The sequence below is a fragment of the Zosterops lateralis genome, assembly GCF_965231275.1.
Source record: "Zosterops lateralis genome assembly, chromosome: 2".
Taxonomy (NCBI): domain Eukaryota; kingdom Metazoa; phylum Chordata; class Aves; order Passeriformes; family Zosteropidae; genus Zosterops; species Zosterops lateralis.
This window is the reverse complement of record NC_139763.1, coordinates 41,934,564-41,953,342: the sequence shown is the minus strand read 5'-3', so window position 1 is coordinate 41,953,342 and position 18,779 is coordinate 41,934,564. Positions and strand designations below refer to the sequence as shown.

General features: G+C 38.2%; 1 protein-coding gene across 4 annotated transcripts in view; it reads right to left on the bottom strand.

Moving 5' to 3' along the window:
- Nucleotides 1–18,779, bottom strand: part of ABCC4 (ATP binding cassette subfamily C member 4 (PEL blood group)) — a 141,204-nt gene that overhangs the window by 97,010 nt on the left and 25,415 nt on the right. For all 4 annotated transcript variants that reach the window (XR_014589291.1, XM_083854651.1, XM_083854649.1 and 1 more), the window contains exons 8-15: nucleotides 15,895–16,144; nucleotides 14,708–14,812; nucleotides 10,462–10,551; nucleotides 9,908–10,099; nucleotides 8,294–8,388; nucleotides 8,099–8,185; nucleotides 1,803–1,899; nucleotides 480–692 (exon numbers count right to left, since the gene is read on the bottom strand). Coding sequence is in view for 3 of the 4 variants with exons in the window: in XM_083854651.1 (XP_083710777.1) it covers nucleotides 480–692; nucleotides 1,803–1,899; nucleotides 8,099–8,185; nucleotides 8,294–8,388; nucleotides 9,908–10,099; nucleotides 10,462–10,551; nucleotides 14,708–14,812; nucleotides 15,895–16,144 (1,129 nt within the window). In the remaining variant the exon portion in view is untranslated. The remainder of the gene's footprint in view (nucleotides 1–479; nucleotides 693–1,802; nucleotides 1,900–8,098; nucleotides 8,186–8,293; nucleotides 8,389–9,907; nucleotides 10,100–10,461; nucleotides 10,552–14,707; nucleotides 14,813–15,894; nucleotides 16,145–18,779) is intronic.

The following is an 18,779-nucleotide window of genomic DNA, read 5'->3' as shown; positions in this document are numbered from 1 at the left end:
GTGGGTATGTTTATGGGTGTGTTGATGCCAGCCATGCAAACACAGACTTTGCATAAAGCCACAGCTTCTACATGCACTTCCCAGAGCTCAGGATTTCAGGGAAAGTGTTCACTTCAGTTCAACACTGCACAGACACAGTGAACGCAACCACCACAGTGGGACTGGTCCTTTAAAGCACTGCTGTCAGAGGACAGGCTGAAAGAAGCACAGTGGGGACACGTACAAGCAATGCCCCCAGCACCCAGCAGAGCTGATGCTCAAGTGCACACACTGACTCTGCTGGGTTTGAACAGCACCACGCTGAGCTGTGAGCTGCCAGCCAAGCACAGCTGGGCAGGTCCTCCACAAGTGAGCTCTCACCTGATAATGCAATTTCAGGTAATCCCTGAAATCTCAATGCTGCAGGGAAAGCCCATATCAAAATTTAAGTTAAAAACCAGTCAGACAAAAATCAAGACACTTCTATCCTCAGCACTCACAGGTGGTTGTTCCACGGCTCCATCTTTCTGTGAGGACGAATCCTGAGACAAGACAGAGGACTCCGAGAAGGTTCGGTTCCGGGCAGACTTCAGGTTGGGGGTTCCTGGAACTGACAGCTGTTCTACCACCTCCTCATCTTTTTTCAAAAGGGAAGCAAAGTCGATGCCAGATCTCAGGAACTCTGCATAGGTACCTTTCCCCACCATTTTACCCTACAATCAATATAAACTTTTAGTACCTTCATTATATGCTTTCCATAAAGGACATTTTTTCTGACCTGTCCTTGCTACCTCTGGGGCTCTGCAGTTGCTGGGCACACATCCCACTGCAGTAACTGAGCTGAAGCCTCTAGGAATTCCTCACTTAGAGGAGCAGAAACAAGCTCTTTAGGCTTTGAGCAGTCACCTTACGGCAGCTAACAGGGCCAACAAAGAAACAGGATGAGAAGAGCCCCAGACACAGCCAGGGGAGAATCACCTCTCTGGAGAAGGTGGGAGATGGTCAAGTCATGCGGCTTTAGGACAACTTGTTAAACCACATGCACAACCTTTTATGTTGTTCCACCCCATGGGTAAACACCATCTACATTTTCTGATCCTCACAGAACCTTACAAGGAGCAACACTGACCATGTTTCAGCTCTACTATAAACTCATTTCTCAAGAGCTACTGTAACTTTTAAAGCAATCTGAATGGAAAGAAAAAGAGGGACAGTGTCTTTTTTTGCACCATCACGATGTAGCAAAAGTAATTTCAAATATTTCACTACTCAGCCTTAAAAAAACAAAACAGGAAAAAAAGCCCCAACTGTAGCCCTTGCATTTCCCCTCTGCCTCTTTGTATCTGGTACACCAAATATGGGAAGGAACCAGCTGTACTGAAGGCGTGCTCATTCTCAAAGGCATCTGAGACTATTTCTCAGCCTTAATGTAAAATGCATTTGTTACAAAATTAACACAGTTCTTAATTCATACAGAAGTGTAAGAAACAAGAACAAAAGCAAAACATTAACACAGTCTCACAGTATATTACTTTTGAAGCAAAGGAAGGCTAAAACTTTATCTCAAAACAGACAAAATGTTTGAAGAAACAGGTATCATTAATTCAAGATTATTTATATGCATGATAAAGTTCAGAAACAGATTTTTCAGGGAAGGTATTCCAAGAAAAATCAACTTGTCAATAACTGTAAAATTTGAAAATCATGCGTAGTCATAAGTAGACAGAAAATATATTTACAAACTAAAAATTAAAACTCTCTTCCCTTTCTTAGAATAAAACGGATAATTTCAAAGTGTAAGTATAGACATTGAAATCACTTACATCCTTTAAAATTAGAATCTGATTTGCAGCACGGAGATATTGCAACTGGTGAGTAACCAAAACAGAAATCTTCTGATTCAAGGCCTGACAAATACATCTGCAAAGAGATGGAAAGATTAATTAAATGTCCTAAAATATTTTAATTATTTCTGGAAAATTTCTTCTATTCAATTACTCAGTTTTTAAAGTAAGAAGATGACCATGCTTACTAGATTTAAAAAAAACTATATAAAACCTTAACAAACATGCTCCTTACTTAGCTTTTTAAGTTTTCAAGGTAGGGAAAAGAAATATAATTATTTCTGGTCTGGGAAAAAAGAGGAGGCAATAAAACATATCATTAAATTGTCTTAAAACATTCTTGCAACAAATGTACATGTCATAATCTGAATTGCAAAGAGAGTATTTTAAAAAAATTATACTAAAGGAAAGAGAAAGAAGGGATACTGTGGAAAATTATGATAAAATACAGCCAGTAAAAGTAACTTCTTTGAGAGAAACTTTCAGACCAGCTGTAACACTGAGCCACAGAGACTTCCGGAGAATTAAACAGTACTACTGATTTAAGATAAAATAAAAAAAAAAAACCCAAAACATTCCAAAATTGTCCATAAGTGTTATTTTTCTGACTGGTTCACTAAGGCTTAGTTTCATCATCCATCTACTTTTAAAAGTACTGCTCTGTAGAAGAAGAACAACAACTGAAGAACAACAACTAGGTGAAAAGCCCAATTCTAAGTGAATCACAATTGGATAGTGTGCCCCTTCCTCACTGATGCAGAGAACCCACAGAAAGCCTTTTCAGCAGAGGATGTAACTGGTCCAAGAGTTCAGACATCTGCTGGAGCCTGCCCAGCACTGCCACAACCTTTTTATCTGCCTTTTAACACCCTACATAGTTCACTTTCCCTGGGATTGTCCACTACTCTCAAGAGGCACACTTTGTGAGACTGTGAGCACACTCAATGCATGACAACAGAACAAACTGCTGCACAAACTCCCATCACCACTGTCATGTTTATTAAATATACAAGCGCATACACGCACACACACACGTGCATAGAGTCACACGAGACTCAGACAAAGAACACCCCAAGGTTCTTCTGCAAAGCAAGATGAAGGGACTGTGAAAGCTGCATCCTCTTCCCCAACTTGAATCAATTTAAACGTAAAAATGTTCCTGGCATAAGTTAAATAGGTTCTTCTCCATGTTTAAGCTAAACAGAAATTTCAACATCCTTGAAAATGTATTCCAGGGACAAGCTACCCTTGCCATTACGAATTTTTTCTCTGAAGCTCCAGTTTACATCCTTTGGTGTAATTTCAATCCACTACATCTCCAAAGGCCCCTAGACCAGTTCATTCCTGTATACAAAGTCCCTTCATACTTGAAGTCTTCCCTAGACATGAAAGAAAAACAAATAAAAGTAATAAAGAAGTCTCCCAAATAGACTTTTAAGTTGCAGATAGGGCTTCTTTTTTTGCCTCCCTGCCCTTGACACCCAAATGTTCCTGACCACCTATACTGGAGTATGAAGCTGCTCTATACATTTTTTGAAGGGCACAAAATCGAAACATTGTTTAGCTGAGACCTTACATGTACAAAACATAATAACAGTATTATTTTATTTGTACTGCCACATATAGTACTGGTTATAAATCCCAGGGTGCCATTTCCTTAACAACAGTATGACATTGTGAGTCATACTGGGTTTGTGATCCACTACACTCTACACCTCCTTTGCCATATAACTATCACACTACTGATCTGTGCTCACTGTATGTTCATGGACTCAACACTCTGCACTCTTCCCTGCTGCATGCACATACTAATTCACATCCCATAGCCAAAACTTCACAAATACCTGTCCAGTTTCAAAATTGCCTTTAGCACTGCCTGGTCTTCTACCACCTGAAAATGTACCACCAATGACTTCCAAACATCATCACAAATACCAGCATCAGGACAGACCTCTCCAGAAATTACACCCTTCCAATTCAACAAAAATAAGCAAAGAGTATTTTAAGTTAACAAACTTAAGTAACAGGATATCTATAATCCATTTGAAAAACTCACTGCACTTTGACAGCAGACTGCTACGCAATTAAAAAATAATTAGCTTGAGCTTTGATAGTGCAGAGCATGAAGCAGGAGACACTGAGAAGGGGGCCTACAACAACACAGTGCTCCCCTGCGCAAAGGCAGAGTCTTCACACTTTGTGCATACAAATCCCTATTTGTTCTTCCTTCCCTATCAGGTCTGCTTTTCTCTGAGACAAGTTTTTCTTTTTTAAGTTTTTATCTCCAAGAACCAGCTTTCTTTCACCTCTGCAAAATGTCTCTTCTTTAATGATTCTACTTTCTTCCTTACCATTCTTTCTCCCTCTCTTTTTTGGAAGTTCACATGCAAGTTTAACTCTACGCTAGTTAATACTTATATTAATTTCAATGAAAATAGCCACTGAGATGAAATTAAAGCACATGCAGAAGTGCTCACAGGCATAAAGTCTTTGTTATATTCATTTACTTCCTACATTTGTTTTCCTCTCCCTTCCATTTAAATTTAAGTAGTTTGGGGAGAACAATCCTCCAGTTAGTTTTGCATATTTCAAAGTTTACAAAATTTTTTAAAAAAGTGTGCTATAGTTGCCAGAGACAAAAACCTCACACACCCTACACAATCTACTTTGATATCTCTACTTCTACTCTGCTGCTTCTGTTTCTATGCCTACCTAGATAATCACTTATCTCTATCTCATGACAAGTCCCAGTCACACACAAATATGACTGGTCCACAAAATCCATTGACCTGTTCCAGGCACCAGGTAGCACTGGAGGGCTGGAGAAAGCCTGTAAGTAAACACAGAGAGATGCTTCCTCTGGCACACACTTCCAGCTTCCAGAGCACACATATTAGGAACTTTCTAAGCCCGAGATCCTGATGTTCAAGTAGACCTTTATGAACTTTTTCTGTGTGAATTCTATCTGATACTAGGAATGACGTGCATACCACTCCCAAGAACCATCACAACCTTAGGTCTCATTTCAAAAGATTCCTAAACTGTCCTGCAACTCTGCCTATTCTCACAAGCACAGAGGAGAAAGAGAAAGAAATCAGGCTGATCATCCACTGAGACTGGTACACAGCTCCTGTCACTGGAAAAGATACACGGGAAGGAACAATACCTAGAGAAAGGTATGCGCCAATAGACTGATAAAATATAAATCTCACTCTTGAAAACATGAGTTTTGAGTCAATACCACTGGTGGGGCACAAGTTAATTTCTATCTAAAGGTAATCTGAAACCATATAATCTATAGCAATTACAGATAAACAGGGAGAGTAGGAAATTCCTTGAGATCCAAGTGCAATTGAATGATTTTCTTACAAATCCCAGTCTGCTCCAAACTTCACCATACAAAGAAATGTGCTACTGGATCTGTGATGGCTGTCCCTCATTTTGAAACCAGAGGTCTCAAAATACCAGATTTCTTAAAAGTTAATTAAAAGCTATTTTTATTTAAATGAATACAAAATAAAGGCATCTTTTCATATCCACATACAAATATGTAAAAAAACATATAACTATACTGGCAACACCCCCAATGGAAAAAGAGTGAAGTATGGCTACTATTAACTATCAAGAGAACTCACAGGAAAATAGGAAATCTTCAGTTTATACCTTCCTAGGTCCCTAGAAGGAATTTGACCAGGAAAGAGGAATTAATTGAAAAACTGTTTTTATCTACTCCATCATCACAGAACAACTTGTCTGTATCACAAAGAAATTCTTAAGAGCCACAGTCCTTTATTATTAATATCATGATCTGTTTTCCCACTGGAGCTGTGCTAACTTGCATTCTTTCTCACTTGAAAAGTATTTATATATTTTAAACTGCTTAACTGTAGCAGCTAAATAGAACACAGAAAAGCAGAAAATGTAATGAACCAGCCATCTACATGCCATAGCTTTGAGGAATTACTAGGAACATACCTATCTTTGATGTAAACACATAGACTGGACACTTGTAAAAAAAATAAACTTCAACATAAAATTACAAGAGAAAAAGAGCGAGTGAACTGAACAATATCCACTTCAGATTCTCATTAAAAAATCCCCTGTTTCTTCCATCTCGTCCATTGTTTTAAGCCTCGTGGTTTGGACTCCTGGGGGGCAGCCTGCATGAAGTGGTGTTTTGGAAATTCCTCAGCACCATATTCTAAGAAATCATTCTTGCCCAAGTGCTCTCTGTCTTCCCCACATTTTTAGCACTATTCAGGAAGCACTAAAATACATGCTTTGCCTTATTTTTCAAAGCAACTTACTGAACACAACACTCTCCCCACTACCCCCAGTACCTTTACAGATTCCACGAAGGCCTCAGAAAATAACTTCTGTTTGTAAAAAACCCTCCCTTAAAAACTTGTGCAGGGAGGCATGGCTTGGTTTTCCTTCCCACTACTACTCCACCCAGTCCATTTTCTAAAAAATGCTTTCATTCTACTTTCTTGTGTTTTGCTCAATCTGATCCGGAGTTGTGGAGAAAAAAATGAAAGTATAGAAACAACCCCAGCTACTTGTCTGAGTTTCAAATTCTCTGAGATAACCTTCTTATTCCTCCTCATTTTTACACACTTATCAGCAAAACACATGCTGTGCTCACAGAGCAATAGCTTCTATCTCCTTTATGGTTTTGCACATGCAAAAATCCACACCTCCAGGTTTGCCATAGAATGTAGATGCTGCCTATGTCACAGCTCACATGAAAAGTAGAATAAACTGAAGAGGCAGCCTGACCTCCTTCACAAGGCACCACGGTACCTTCTTGTCTCCCTCTTCATGAAGAGACCTTAAGACTTCAGGGAGAGACAGGTTAACAGCTCAGGTGGGTGCACTTTCAGAACTCAGGCACTGATACAGCCAGATGCTGGAGTTGCAGAGAGAACTTGTGCAGAAACAGAAGAGCAGCAGCTGAAGCCTAGAAAGCTTCAACGGGCACTAAAAGAATTTGATAGTGTACGTGAACTACAGAGGTGATGAACTCCATCTATCAGTTGTGGCAGCTGAAAAATGAATGTAAAGCCAATGCATCATAAAACTCTTACTCCATACTAGCTGACAGAAACAAACAAAACAGCGTTTTGAAGATATCAATAAAATAAAGCAAAATGTTAATGGGAGGGTCCAGATTTGAAACTGCAAATATCAACAGGATGTACAATTTTCAAATTTAGATACTAGAAGTTTCCCTGTATGAGGAAAAAAGAACGTGCATGCCACTGTTACTCAGTGCAATTTCTATGACCATTTCTGCAACATTACTGCAAGTTTTTATGATTATGATAGTAAAACCAAATTAATTAATGGAGTTGGAGCATGGAATTCAAAGGATGCAAGTATACTAAACAAAACTCATTTATTGAAGACCTCAGCCAAAGACCACTGAATTTCATCGACAGAAGTTTTCCTTCTAGTAAATTCTAGGTTATGCCTTTTAACACAGAGAGTTGCAAGCTGTGAAGAAGTAAGGACAAAACACTGGCTGGGACTAACCAAATTATTCTGATACCTCTGTGCCTTAGATTAGACAGTTTTAGAGGAATAGAGAAGAAGAAACTCACTGAAAAGAGAACTTGACTTCTAATGAATACTCTTCTGTTTCTTTGGAAATGGGGGAAGGTCCAATGTCCCTCTCTTACATAGCAAATCTGCAATTCTCTTTCCCCCTATTTCTGCTCTCTGCAGTCTACTCTGCAGACCACATGCTCTGTTTCTGCAACCCAAGAGAAATTTCAAGAACCAAAATGAAAAATTATTCCAGAATCTAAGAGAGTTCTGATCCCTCCTTTAGCCAGCTGAATTAGGTGCTTATTACTAGCAAGTAAAGTTGTAGCAAATTAGGAAACAATCTAAAATCCCACCCCATTTTATTCTTCACTCAGTAGTAATATTCATAAACCTCATTATTCAAAAACCTCAATACTTATGTATGAAACTCAACATTTTTCTTAAGAAAATGGTATATAGTCCCTTAAGAATATTTCTATTTATAATATCTTCAAAACAGTCTTTTACAGGGCTTTTAAAAGTAAAGAACAAAATCAGCAAAACACAGAGGAGAAGAAAAAACCCCTGTATGTTCCAATTACATAAAATAGGGGAAAAGCAAATCAGAAAATGAATGTACTAAGTTTTATGAAGAAATCCATCTCCCCAGAAATGCTTTCTCAAGATTTTGATAAGGAATTATAATATAACAATTGCATTTGAGATTAAAAAAAGCAGTAACATACTTTTCAAACAAATGTCTTCCGACTTCAGCATCTACTGCACTCAGTGGATCATCCAAAAGATAGATGTCTGCATCCTGGTACACGGCTCTAAAAGGTTTAAAGAAATGTCAGCATCAAAAAGCCTTACATTAGCTAACTTTTAGTTAACTAGAGTCTGACAGTTTATAAATTTTAGAAGTAGCAAAAAGCACTAGCCTGGCCAGGTTTACACGGGCCTTCTGTCCCCCACTCAGGGTAGCTCCACGATCTCCTATCACTGTTAGGTCACCATTTGCCAATAATTCCAAGTCCTGTGAATGTGAAAGAACAGATAAAAATATAATTTTTTAAATAATTTTAACTTCAAAGACTGACTAAGCTGTTTCAACATAACATTACTTGAGAAGTATTAACATAACACATTAAAATATAAGGTTTCATACTAAATGCAATATCTACAGTTACTTTATGACTCTATACTTCAGCAAAAGGTAATTGAAAAAGCAGAAAAAACAGATGAGATCCTAAAGTTCACCTTTTCTATAGCTGTGACAGAGTAAAGTGCACTACTACCCTTAGTCTTACAAAGAATATTCGTGATTCAGAAAATCAAATAAAATACTAAAAAGTCTGACAGTAAATTTATTAGTTTTTATTAGAACAAAATTATCTGTCACAAAAAATAAAACCTGAACTATTATTGGTAAATTATCTTGCCAATGTCCCTAAAAACTGCATTGGTTTTATTCTTACTGCAACGTATTCAGGAAAAATAACTACAACATTCATCACACAGATTTGGTTAATTTGGGACCTCAGGACTGTGGATAAGACAACAAAACTATATAGTGTTCCATGTCATATTATTGTATTTCCTATTCAAGAAATACAGAAGTTCTACATTAAGCTACAAAATATATTCTGAAAGCTAATTCACAGCTTTTATAATACACATAAATTTGCAAGAAAACTATGAAAGCAAATCTGCCATCAGTATGAAGTGGGGATCTTTTTAATGCTGTTTGCTGTCTTTTAAAGTCATTAAAACCTTAAGTTTAGACAACAGCATGACTGAATATCAGCAGGAGATACTAAAACTCTATCTGCCAAGTGTAAAATCTTTCAAAAAACGTTCATTACAGTAACCATCTGCTTTTCACCTGTGTCGCTGCTGACAGAAATATCATAACACGCTGCACAAAACCTTTTTAGCTGCCAAGGAAAATGTCTGTTTCTTGACAAATCTGGCTTAATCCTCTTCTATATCTCATGTCACAAACTCCTTTGCACACAAACCTTTCAAATATATTTTTCATAGAACTACTTGGGTTCAGCAAGTTCTCCAGTACAAAGCCCTAAGGTTCTTTTGATAGCTGTCGGCAATGCATAATACACAGCAAACACGACATTTATTTCAAAGGAAAGCATACAGGGTATTTGCAAAACGAAAGTGACAAGGAGTGCTAGCTTGATCATTTGTGTTCTGCCTCTTACTGCATTTGCACACACACCTACCAAAAGACCAGTGGAAAGGGCTAAAATGTAATTATGAAACAAAATTATTGGGAACAGCTTTTCCCAAATTTGTCAGTGCTCCATGCATGCTATACCTCCCCCCAGTGGAAGTTTTGGGAATTAGAAGAGGATGCCTTGCACGAGGATGGCAAAAAATAATTACACATTTCTGACAAGCAACAGGAGTTATTTCACATGCCACTTACAACAATCAATTCCATATACTGTACATTGCAGCACATACCACAGGTCTGAAAGAACACTAAAATAAAAATAATGATCATGGAAAGAAAATACACAAAGGGAAAGCCTTACCTTTTTAAGAGCACAGACTTTCAAAACATTTTCGTATTTCTCTTTCTCATATTCTTTGTCAAACAGTATATTACTTCTTACAGTGCCAGAAAATACCCAAGGCTGCTGTGAAACATAGGCAATTCTTCCAGTAACATTTATCAAACCTTTGTCTTTAGGCAGTTCACCAAGCACGGCACTTAAGAGCGAAGACTGGAAAAGTTTTAAAAAAATGAAGTAAAAATTTAAAAGTTTGGTTGCGTTAAAGACATCACAGAGTGATGAGCAGAGTTTACTGGCATGATGGCCTATTTCACCTTGTGTCTCAAACTACTGCTAACAGTAGAAAAGCACTAGTACCCTTTTCAGGCAGTCTTGAAGCAACACACAAAATACTGTTTAGCTCCACATCACCACCTCCCCACCCAGAAGGACACTGGCCTATCCTGAATGCCAATATCCTGATGTGGAATGTGTGATTAGATACATAAAGGAACTGTATATTTTCAGGTTTCTAGTTTTCACATTTAATAGACTCAAAAGCCTCACAAAATGGTGTAAATATTAAGACTTACTTTTCCAGCTCCTACAGGACCAATCACAGCCAATAACTCCCCTCGTTTGACAGTAAATGAAATCTGTTGAAGTGCTGGAGTTTCTAAACTCTGGGGATTTGAGAAAAAGTCAGGATTTCTCAGTAATGAAATATAAGCCATCAAAATAAATATTTAGAAACAGAAAACAATGTGCATACATCACTATAAACTAACCAGTCCATATGCCTGCCATATTTTCAGGCAGGTGGTTTTTGCCTCTTCAGTAATTCACAAACACTTTTGAAAGTTTGCATGGTCATCCTTCACCACAAACATGCAGCACAGCTAAAACAGCATTCAAGGAATGAGGAGGTCAAAGGCAGCAGAAGCAGGGCTTCCTCAGAGCCCACATATCTGGGTGGCAGCCTCGGAAACATGAGCTCTGTGCTGGCCACCACACCAGCATTCCCAGCCTCAGCACGACACACTCAGCAACTCCAAGCACACAGACAAATGGAGGGTTGAGGCTCTCAGAGCCTCAGGAAAGCCAGGGCTGTGTTTGCTCTAGTCAAGGTTCTATCCAAAGCAAAATCAGAAAAATGTTTGATTTTACACAACTTCATCTTGTATACTGGATATTCATTCATACTACTCTAGGACTGTCTGTTCAATATTCCTTTCTAAGATTCCTATCCTTTACATTATGGATGAGCTTATTTCCCAATGTATTTTGCACCTCTTTTATCAAGGTTGCAAAAATGTCTACTTGTGGAAAGAAAGGATGCTCATGCCTCTAACAGCTATGCTAAACAACAATTTCTAAGGACCTGGTGCAGCTCCCTCTCATTAAAGTAAAACACCTTTGTAACAGAATCTGCCTTTACACGTATCTTCACCCACACTAAGCACGACTGACATTAAAATGCAAACAATAATATATATGCATTAAAAAAAACAAACCCAAACAAGTACTTCGATTAAAGGACCAAACAAAAACCCAGCCTTAAGTTCCAAAAACAGAAGGGCAAGGTTAAGAATACCTTAAAATCTCCGGCCACCTTTTGAAGTTCAAGTGGCTGAAAAGGCCACCACCACCCTAACTCCACACAAAAGATCACTCAAGACAAAAAAGTTCTGGGACTGCAAAAGGAGGAACCCTGCAATTCACTTCAAATTATTTGGGAAGAAATCCCATATCCATCCACATCTCCAATGGCTGGGACAGCTCACACGTGCCAGGAGAAATCGCAGGGGAGCAGCCCCGCCGCCAGAGCTCTCTCTGCAGGGTCCGCCTGAGAGCCTCAGGCTGCGGGAAGCTGAACTCGGGCTCCTTGTGCAGCTCTGCTGAGCCACTCTGGCTGCAAATTACAGATTTCCACAAGGTGGCAGCAGGGACTTTTTCCCTTTTCTCTGCACAACCCCACCACAGCTCAGGTGCTCACCTAGTGCTAAAGTCAGGAGAACTCTACAAATTTATGGCAGCCAAAAATTTTCTTTTTTTAATACACAGTTTGTAGGAAGAGAAAATATCTCTTACTAAATCAATGTCTATATGGAAAAAAAAATAAAGCTTTCTGACACACAGGCCCTTCTTCAGACCTCCTGAGGTTGTGCTTCTGTATTCACAGAAGTGCAAAGACATTTCCAGTCACATCAAAAATATAAAAAAATTACAATATTTGAGCCAAAAAACAATTACAGAAAGATTTTTATAGTTTTTAAATTATTACTGCCATACTATACATTCAAGCAGTACAGGAAGTTATATAGTCTACACAAAAGTAGTAATTCAAGCAAACAGCACAGCCACATGCACCTAAGGGTCATGATATTTTTGCAAAATAGCATTCCTTATAATTAAAGAGAATTTGTCCTGAATTCATCACATCTATTTTTAGGCACCAAACTGAGGGACTTAAATTAGAGCACAGACTAATATTGCAGCTAAGTTCACCTGGCAGCTCACTATCACAAATGTCCCAGCTCCCCTGTGCCCTGTCAGCTTCCTGTGTCTCTAACTTTCCTCCTTCTGCCTAACCTTGCATGTGTCATTCATAGGACTCAGCTATCAGAAAACCAATCTCATTAAAAGTGATTCATTTTCTATTGCTTTATCCCTCTGAATTGCTTCACCACAAGGTCATACAAACCAGCATTAACAACCTGCATAAATGAGTCAACAGACAGAGAAAGCAAGGACAAGAGGACACAAGAATGAGCCCTTCAGGGGCAGCAACTCCTTAGGTGAGCCTGGGTAGACCTTACACGTCCTACAGACAAGAAAATGAAAGAGTTCTGCCTACCGAAGGGACACAGATCATATATTGCATAGAAGTACTATACTACTTAGGTTTCTCATGTAAGGTCTAAAATTACGAGGGATAAATATGGCCTCTGTTCAAACGCTGAGACTGTAAATCTGAAGTTGCTCAGTTGAGCAGACAGACTGTTTTGTAAATTCAAGGAAAATCAGTAAAAAGCTGTACTGAAGAATCCCTAGTTCCATGCTGGTATCAGACTAGCCTGTGGTACTCAAGATAATACTTGCCTAAGAAAAAAAAAGAGTGTGACCAGGAATTAATTGGTTTTGTTTATCTTTTAAGAAACTGCAGTACACCATGTTAGGCTGTTTTCCTAAAACTGTAGCTAATAACCCTTTTTTTACTTCAAGTGATTTTGGATTCATGGGTTGCTTCTTGGTTGTTTTTTTTAGCATCACTTTTGGCACAAAATCTCTAAAAAAAACCAAAAACTTATCATCTCACTGTAGAGTGTCTGTACAGACATCCAAAGTGTCTTGAGAACCCTAGTCAAGGTAGCAAGCTAAGCCTGCTACTTGACAAAGGATAATGTATTTATATTATCCTTTTCTTAACTCGCCTCTATCAGAACTCACCACTTTTTTCAGTGAGCAAGTCTACAAAATTATTTTGTGTCATTTTAAGAGTATCTAATAGAACCTTTCTGAGAAGATCTTAACAGTGTTGAGAGAACAGTTCTTGTCCCAGGCACACTGCAATTAAGTATCAAAATGAAAGTTACATTAACAGTTTTGTGGATAGCTTGTCAGTTTGGGTTTTGGGATTTTTTTTTTTAACAGAAAGGAAACCAGTAATTCCAGTCATGCTACCCTGCTTTATGCAATATAAACAACTCATGGAAAAAAAAGTCTTTTATGGGCACCTTATGCAACCATTTCCTATAAATTGCTATACCAAAACAAAAGTACCAGAAGTACCAAAGTCAGTTTGAGAAGAAAACAAAGATTAAGCAATACACTACATTTTGCATTACAATGTATTCTCAATCAAGTCTTTCATATCAATTAATTCTAAAAACTTGGTCAATGCCTCAGAAATACTGATGTCACAGAGAAGTCTGAGAAAATAAAGCAGAATAAAATAATTTTCTTTTGCAGCTGAGTAGCTGCAAGTAGGCGGATCCACACATAGTTTTCACACCTGATCTTACTTGGGACACAGCAGAGATAGGGGAACAGGGTTTAGAAAGGGAACTATATGATGTCTTATTTGCATTACATTTTTATGAAAAAATCATTTTTAGAGCTTCCAGCTTTTGTAATAGAGACTGAAGTCTCTCTTGTGTGAGGATACTGGCAGGTTGCAATAGAGCCAACAATTGATCCCGAATTGTTGCTTATCATAGCAATTAAAGTTTTAAAACAGAAACAGTCAATCTTTGCCTTTCTCTCATGAAAGAAATATATAATAAATTTATCATGTTTATTGTCCCTTTTTCTAGCCATTTTGGTGAGTTTGGTCCATTTTAAGCAGAAAAAATGTGCAGCTGAACAGTCTCAAAACACAGAGCAACAAATACTAAATACGAGCGCTTGACTCGTCTCTAAAGCTTTCAAGTTTGTTGTGAGAAGTGTAATACTGTACTGGTTCTAGACTAATGAACTGATCAAGCATTTAGATCACAGGAAAAAACCCCACACAATAAGGCCCACCTTGCTGCGCTGTCTATCCTTAATTCCAACTTCAGTACCTCAGCCACAATACAGTGCTGCTTAATAGAAAGAGATGCTTTCCTCAAGAAACACAAAGTTTTTCATTTAGTATACTATTAAAAAACAGCTGCTTTTAAGATGCACTTGATAGTGTTTTCAGTACTATTCTACAGAGTTAGCTTAACATACTGAAAGGATTCTCAAAACTCAAAGGACAGAATACAAAGTATCAGCACACAACACATACACACACTGCATTTTAGACTTCAAATGCCAGCAGCACCAATATACGTAATATGTAAGTAAATTTACCTTATCCCAATAGCAAGTCAAATCTTGAACATGAAGAATGATATTTTCATTATTTCCTTGCAGTTGTGGCTTGAAGTGTGAGACCTCATCAAGCATCAGAAAGTTCTGCAATAAAAGAAAAGCAGAGGATATTGCCTAAAGTGAGACTGAGATAGGAAAGGAACCGAAACACATTTTTTGAAAGCCACAGAACATTAACTATGGGGTTGGAAAAAACAATCATGAACTGATCAAAGAATTACATTTCCAAAGCAATGCACAAATACAACAGTGTACCTCTAACTAGCTAGCTTTCCCTCCCAAAAAACCTCCAGAAGTGCAGATTTAATAGGGAAGGACTCTTAACAATCACCTGCTCAATAAAGAATTCCAGAAAGAAATGGATCTTAAGAACCTGTCCTGTCTTTTCCTTGAATCACTAACAACTTTTATAATTGTTTACCTCCCTCTTTCCATGTAGAAGAGGTAAAACCCTCACTGCAACACCTTCTCATTCCACTGCTTTGATGGCAAAGGTTTATGTTATTTCACTGGAAGAATAATGAGGACACAGTAAGCAGCTGTCCACTGTCTCTATTAAGCATTCTTCAAGTGACCAAGAGAAGGCTAGGCTTTTACAGGCACAGAGGTATTGCTCAGACTCCAGCTGGTGGGCATTGTTACAGAGTGCAGTGAGAAGCCAAGCATTTTAACACAGCAGTCCATGGTGCACAACAAGCTCTTGTTCTGTTAGCACCAGACATCAGCACTACCAATGCTCATTCTCGCTGAATTTGAGTCTTCACTCCAGCACTGAAGGAGCCACAAGACAGAAGCTGGGGCTCACACCTGCCCTCCATGGACGACAGGGTACTGCATTGTGAAATGTGAATTCTATAGCTCCCATCTGCCTGCCTTGTTCTTCAAATCCCAATCCCAGCACACCTGCACATCTGTACATATGATCCTCTTACTTCAGAAATGTCTACAACACCTCTTTGCCATGCCCACTTTTCTCCTACATCTCTACAGCGCGCGTCATGTTTTTTTGTAGCTGCATATGCAGCAACATGTTCAGTTCCCAAAACAGGTTATTCCATTGCAAATCCCAAACTGCAAACCCACAGCAAGGCTGCATTTGTCAGTGACATTAAAACAAAGGTCGAGTGGGAGAAGGAATCCACACCCCCTCCAGTCAGTAAGACCACCTTGATTCGTCGGATGCTGATGAGCGATTCGGACACCCTCTCCACAGCCGAGGGGAAGAACAGGGTCACCGTGAGCCTCACTGCCCCGTACAGGGACACTGCCACAAACACCTTGCTCGCAGAGATAGTCTCCCCAAGCAGTACATAGGCCATGAAAGTCATGAACACCGTTATTTTGCTTGCCACAAAGAACGAGGCTAAGTTCAGTCCTCGAAGGTAGGAGCTTTTCATAACCATGGCAATCTCCTTCCTAAAAATGCAGAACATAAATGAATTACATCAATCTCTCCCATTACTGCTACCCTCAACAACTGGATGAGGGAAAGCCCCTCTCAGGATTTTACTTTCACATCCTTTCTCCACCCTTTGCACCACCCCAACTCATATGCAAACAACTGTGAAGAAAACATGTTATATGGTAAATAACAAAACAAAACCAAAAACAAACAAACAAACAAACAAAAAAAAAAAAAAAAAAAAAAAAAAAAAAAAAAAAAAAAAAACACACACACACACACAAAAACTAACCCTAAACAAACCAGAAAATCCAAACAGAATTTAAGAGGCTTGGAAATTCAGAGGAGAAATTCATTATATTTAATATCTTAACAGCTATAGCAAACAATCATTTTTCAGACTCAGAAAACTAACATAGTATTTTTTTTCTTCTCTAGTCAAACTAGTGTTTTAATTCAGATTCTACTCTGCTTCAAATATTTTTGGGCTGCATGAAACAACAAGGAGGAAAAAAAAACTGTATAAAGGCCTAGTACCCACAAACTCCTTATCCTTGCAATATCAAAATCCAGTAGAGTTCAGTCACAAAACTCATGACAAGACCAACACATACTCTGCAGTCAAAAAAAACCAGAGTAATTTCCAGAAGATCAAGAGTTTGTCCATGGCCCAAGTATCTGCAATTATTCAGCTGCTGCTCCTCAAGCTATATCACAGGATTTAGAGTATTTCCTTTCATCTCAGTCTAAATCCTTCCCAATTTGGACCCTGCCCCTGGCTTCTTTTGCTCTAGGAATTCTGGTTCATAATTTAAGAAAATACTGATCTGTGAGGCCAATTGTTCTGCCACTCATTGCTAAAGCTAAATAATGATTGAAGTACTGCAAAGACACGTAAGTCTCCCTCCAGCAACTGAAAAGCTGCTGATGCATTTTTTCTCAATTTCCATTTCAGTTAAATTGCAGCTTCCACTTCTAAATGACTCAACAAGTCCAATCCTCAAAATGTTACTGCACTATCATCTACTAACACGTGGATGCTATCAGGCTTACCTCATTAATATAACCATTTTTCTTTATCAAGAGAACCACAACAAGTTACTCCTTCCCCATATATTCTACTTTTTGTCTACTTAATATTAGCAAATATAAAATTGCAAAACAATTCCTAATTTCTCTTTCCATACGTTCTGGCAATTCTTAAGGAAAATCTTAATAATTTTGATCGCCTTCCACTTGAAACTATACATTAAGATTAGAAACTCAACTTGTGATGATACAATTAGAAGTAAATTAAGTAACCACTAAATGAAGAGAAGTATGCAGGATGCACTACTGGAAAACTAGTTAAGCAACTTTCCCACTATACTTGCCAAATTGGCTGAACTGACAGACTTTTAAAGAGTTTCAAAGACTTAATTTTTTTCAGCTTAAGGGTTCACAATCTCTGATCTCCTCCGCAGTACAGAGAAGGAACATTTGTATGTAAACTATTTGAATTGGGTCTAATTCAATTACTTCTACAACCCTGGATGAAATTCTTTTCCCACCATTTAATAATCCTTAATAATCCTCTCATCATCTGTGCATAACTGGCAAGTTTTTTGTGCTACTCTCCATAAATACCCGATAAATTACAGCCTACCTGCAGGTTGCATGTAATATATTACACTATCTTGAGGCACAAACTTACATAAAACAAAATAATACAGACAGACACAAGAAAAACGAGCAGTGGAGAGGTTCAGATGGCATCTCTACCCACTGTCAAGGGCCAATGTGGAAATACTGAACAACGAAGCATCTGGGTAAATTTAAGACTTTTACAGTTTTCCACAAGACAGTTCAAGAATGGAAAGAGGGCTCAAGATGTGTTCTGGAAGATCTTATTTCTTTCCAAAATTAAAAAGGATGTCTCTAATCCTAATGTGGTGTTTTGCTCGAAATCTAAAATTTAGTGATGTGAATACATCCACTGAGGAGGCTTTCAATAAATATCCTCTCTGGCTCCATGCAAGACAGTAAAGCTTCCCATCAGTCACGAACATTCAATCAGCACAGAATCCTATAATCCAACAGAGGAAACAATTATGTGCATGGGAAACATCTCAGGGAACATCTGCAAGTTTGCACATGAATGTAAAGGAAAATAATTCCTTCTAAGAAAAGGATTTCCAAAATAAAACACTTAAAACTAAAAAGTCAGATAAATTGCAACAGGATAAAAACTTTCTATTAATATTTTGGAGAGGGACGTGACATGAAAATCAGTTTATAAGAAATATGCACTCAAACTCCTACAGTTAACCTTTAGCACTGAAGGCTGTCGCATTGTCAAGTAAAAGGGCAAGTACTGACTGAAAATCAGATTTATTAATATGTTTTAATCTAATTCAAAGAACCTCTGAAATGAAATGTCTTAGGATACCAAAATCAGCTGGCCTTGCCAGTTGAATAACAAGGGAATTTCAGATCTGCTGTCTTTTTCCCTTCTACCTTCCCAGGTGGCTTGTGTAATAAAATGCATAAAAGGAGGATGAAATTGCTGCATTGCAACTGCTACATCTTATTAGTTGCTCATTTTGAGCACAATGGTTAGAGGAAGCAGCAAAAAGCCTGAATTATTGAAGTCTGAAGGACTTTAAAAAT